The 2,542-nt window shown below is 46.9% G+C and overlaps 1 protein-coding gene across 1 annotated transcript in view; it reads left to right on the top strand.

The window, feature by feature from the left end:
* Positions 1-1,264: 1,264 nt before the first annotated feature.
* CEP76 (centrosomal protein 76kDa) overlaps positions 1,265-2,542 on the top strand; it is a 13,894-nt gene continuing 12,616 nt past the window's right edge. Inside the window, exons 1-3 of the mRNA XM_008940703.1 lie at positions 1,265-1,420; positions 1,757-1,838; positions 2,207-2,431. Of these exons, the coding sequence (XP_008938951.1) occupies positions 1,265-1,420; positions 1,757-1,838; positions 2,207-2,431 (463 nt within the window). The remainder of the gene's footprint in view (positions 1,421-1,756; positions 1,839-2,206; positions 2,432-2,542) is intronic.

Raw genomic sequence — 2,542 nt, 5'->3', positions numbered from 1 at the left:
CGCGGACCCGTCGGTCCGATCCCGCTCCCTCGCCCCGCTTCGTTGTTCCGACCTCAGCCGCCGCAGGGGTCTCCCGGCGCCGTTTGGCCGCGCTGGAGCCCGGTGCTGGCAGGGCCGGCAGCTCTCGCCTCCTCTCGTCTCTTCGCTGCCTCCTCTGGCGGCTTTTCCCGCCTCCTGCCGCCGCCACTGCTGCGCCTTCCCCGGCTAGGAACGGATGGAAAATCCACTGGCCTAGCTATGGGAGCAGAAGACCAAGAATCCACTAATTCATGGAATGGGTTGGGTTGGAAGGAACCTTAAAGATCATCTCGTTCCAACCCCCCTGCCGTGGGCAGGCACACCTCCCACTAGAGCAGGTTGCTCCAAGCCCCATCCAACCTGGCCTTGAACAATTCCAGGGATGGTGCATCCACAGCCTCCCTGGGCAACCTGTGCCAGTGTCTCACCACTCACGTAATGAAAAACTTCGTCCTAATTTCTAACCTGAATCTACCCTCTTTCTGTTTAAAACTACTGCCCCTTGTCCTATTACTACACTTCCCCATAAAGATACCTTTCCCATTGTTCTTCTAGGCCCCCTTTAAGGCCCCTAGGAGGTCTGCCCAGCTGGCGCCTTCTCCTCTCAGCTGCCCCAGCCCAACTCTCTCCTGCTGGGCTCCCAGCAGAGGGGTTCCCCCCTCGGGGCATTGCTGGGGCTCCTCTGGCCCCGCTCCAGCAGCTCCCTGGCTCTGCTGTGCTGAGGACTCCAGAGCTGCCCCAGCACTGCAGGGGGGTCTCACAGAGCTGGCAGAGGGGCAGGATCCCCTCCCTGCCCTGTGCCCACGCTGCTGGGGGGCAGGCCAGGCTGCTGGGGGCTTCTGGGCTGTGAGTGCATGGGGCTGGCTTCTGTCCAGCTCCTCACCCCCAGCACCCCCAAGTCCTTCACTGCAGGGCTGCTCTGTCGTAAGTTTGAATTTTGAGGGAGTAGAGGAACTAAAACAATGACCATTTTGTAACTGATGGATTTTCAGACCTGTTTATGAGGAGGGAAGGTCAAGGCAGGGCACGCTGTGAAGAGCAGTGCAAGTGCTCAGGTTGGGTATGCTCATGATTTCTTTTAACTGGTATAGCTGCTTTGGTGAGATAACTGTGACTTGTTTGATTAATTCCAAAAGGGTAAATATTTTCATGTAGTTATTTCTGTGTGTCTAGGAGTGACTGGTTAGCCATAACCACTGCCATGCAAAGAGCTTGTGTTTGTAGAACATCATGCATTTTCTTTCAGATGGATGTCCATGGCAGGATCAGAGAAGTCCTTGCTGAGACTATACGTGAAGAGTTAGCACCTGAGCATCAGCAGTTATCCACAGAAGATCTGATAAATGCCTTAAGACAACGAGGAATCATTGATGATGTTATTAAGGAACTTAAATTTGCAACTGTAAGTAGCATTTGAGGAGTGAAAATATATTTGCCTATTCCTCTTACTCAGCATTTTGACAAAAGTGAAAACTTGCTACTTCTGAAGGTTTGTAATGGCTTTACTGTTTTGAGACATATTAGGAGCAGAACAGCTTAATGCATATGCAAAAATTGTTTTAATGATAATACTCCATTGAAGCTATTTTTTCAGTTTTGTTACATCTCAAGTACTAAAAGGGAGCAGACCTGAGGAGTGCATTCAGTTGGAAAGGAGGATTCTTTAATTTTTAACAGACCACAGTAAGAGCACTGTTGTATCCTCTGACTCCTTAAAAAGTCTTAACTGTACTTCCAGGATGTGGACGAAAAGGAGAGGACTTCAGCTCCAAAACCATCAACACATTTTGTTGACCGAGAACCACCAGTTCTGAAAAAAAGTATGCTACTTCTTTATTTGAATATTTGGATTGTAGTTCCAGGAGAAAATTGAAGTCTGTGATTTTTAAACTCTGAATTAGCAATCCAGTATAAACTGGCATAGAACATGCCTAACTGTGCATGTATTTCCTGCTTATCCACAGGAGAAAAATTCATGTAAGCAGCAGAAATCAGTGTCACTTAAACTATGACTTTTAAAAAAATTATTTTCCATCAAGATAACTTCCATACATTTTAAAATCACTTCCTCTTAAGCACTTATTTCATAAAAGTTTCTTTTTTCTAGTCTCCTGTTAATGAACTGATACTTAACATGCTTCCCACAATCTGTTTGTAGTCTCTTCATGTTTGTCACTACGCTTTGCAGCTAACATTGACCCAACACGGAGGTATCTTTACCTTCAGGTATTGGGTGGAAAAGCTTTTCTGGAGCATCTTCAGGAACCAGAGCCTCTGCCTGGCCAAATCTGTTCTACCTTCACTCTGTGTTTACACTTCCGAAACCAGCGCTTCCGTTCTAAACCTGTCCCCTGTGCCTGTGAGCCAGATTTCCATGATGGCTTTTTGCTTGAAGTCCACAAGGATAGCCTAGGTAAGGCATATTGTGCATTTAAAACTGATGCTGTCAGGTTTTTTTCTGACTTTACAGTTATTGTAAAATATTTTTTATATTATTGAGTGGCTTCCTTTCCTATTTTTTATC

This window comes from Merops nubicus, unplaced genomic scaffold (genome assembly GCF_000691845.1).
Source record: "Merops nubicus isolate BGI_N331 unplaced genomic scaffold, ASM69184v1 scaffold6250, whole genome shotgun sequence".
NCBI lineage: Eukaryota > Metazoa > Chordata > Aves > Coraciiformes > Meropidae > Merops > Merops nubicus.
This window is presented reverse-complemented; position numbering and strand designations above follow the sequence as displayed.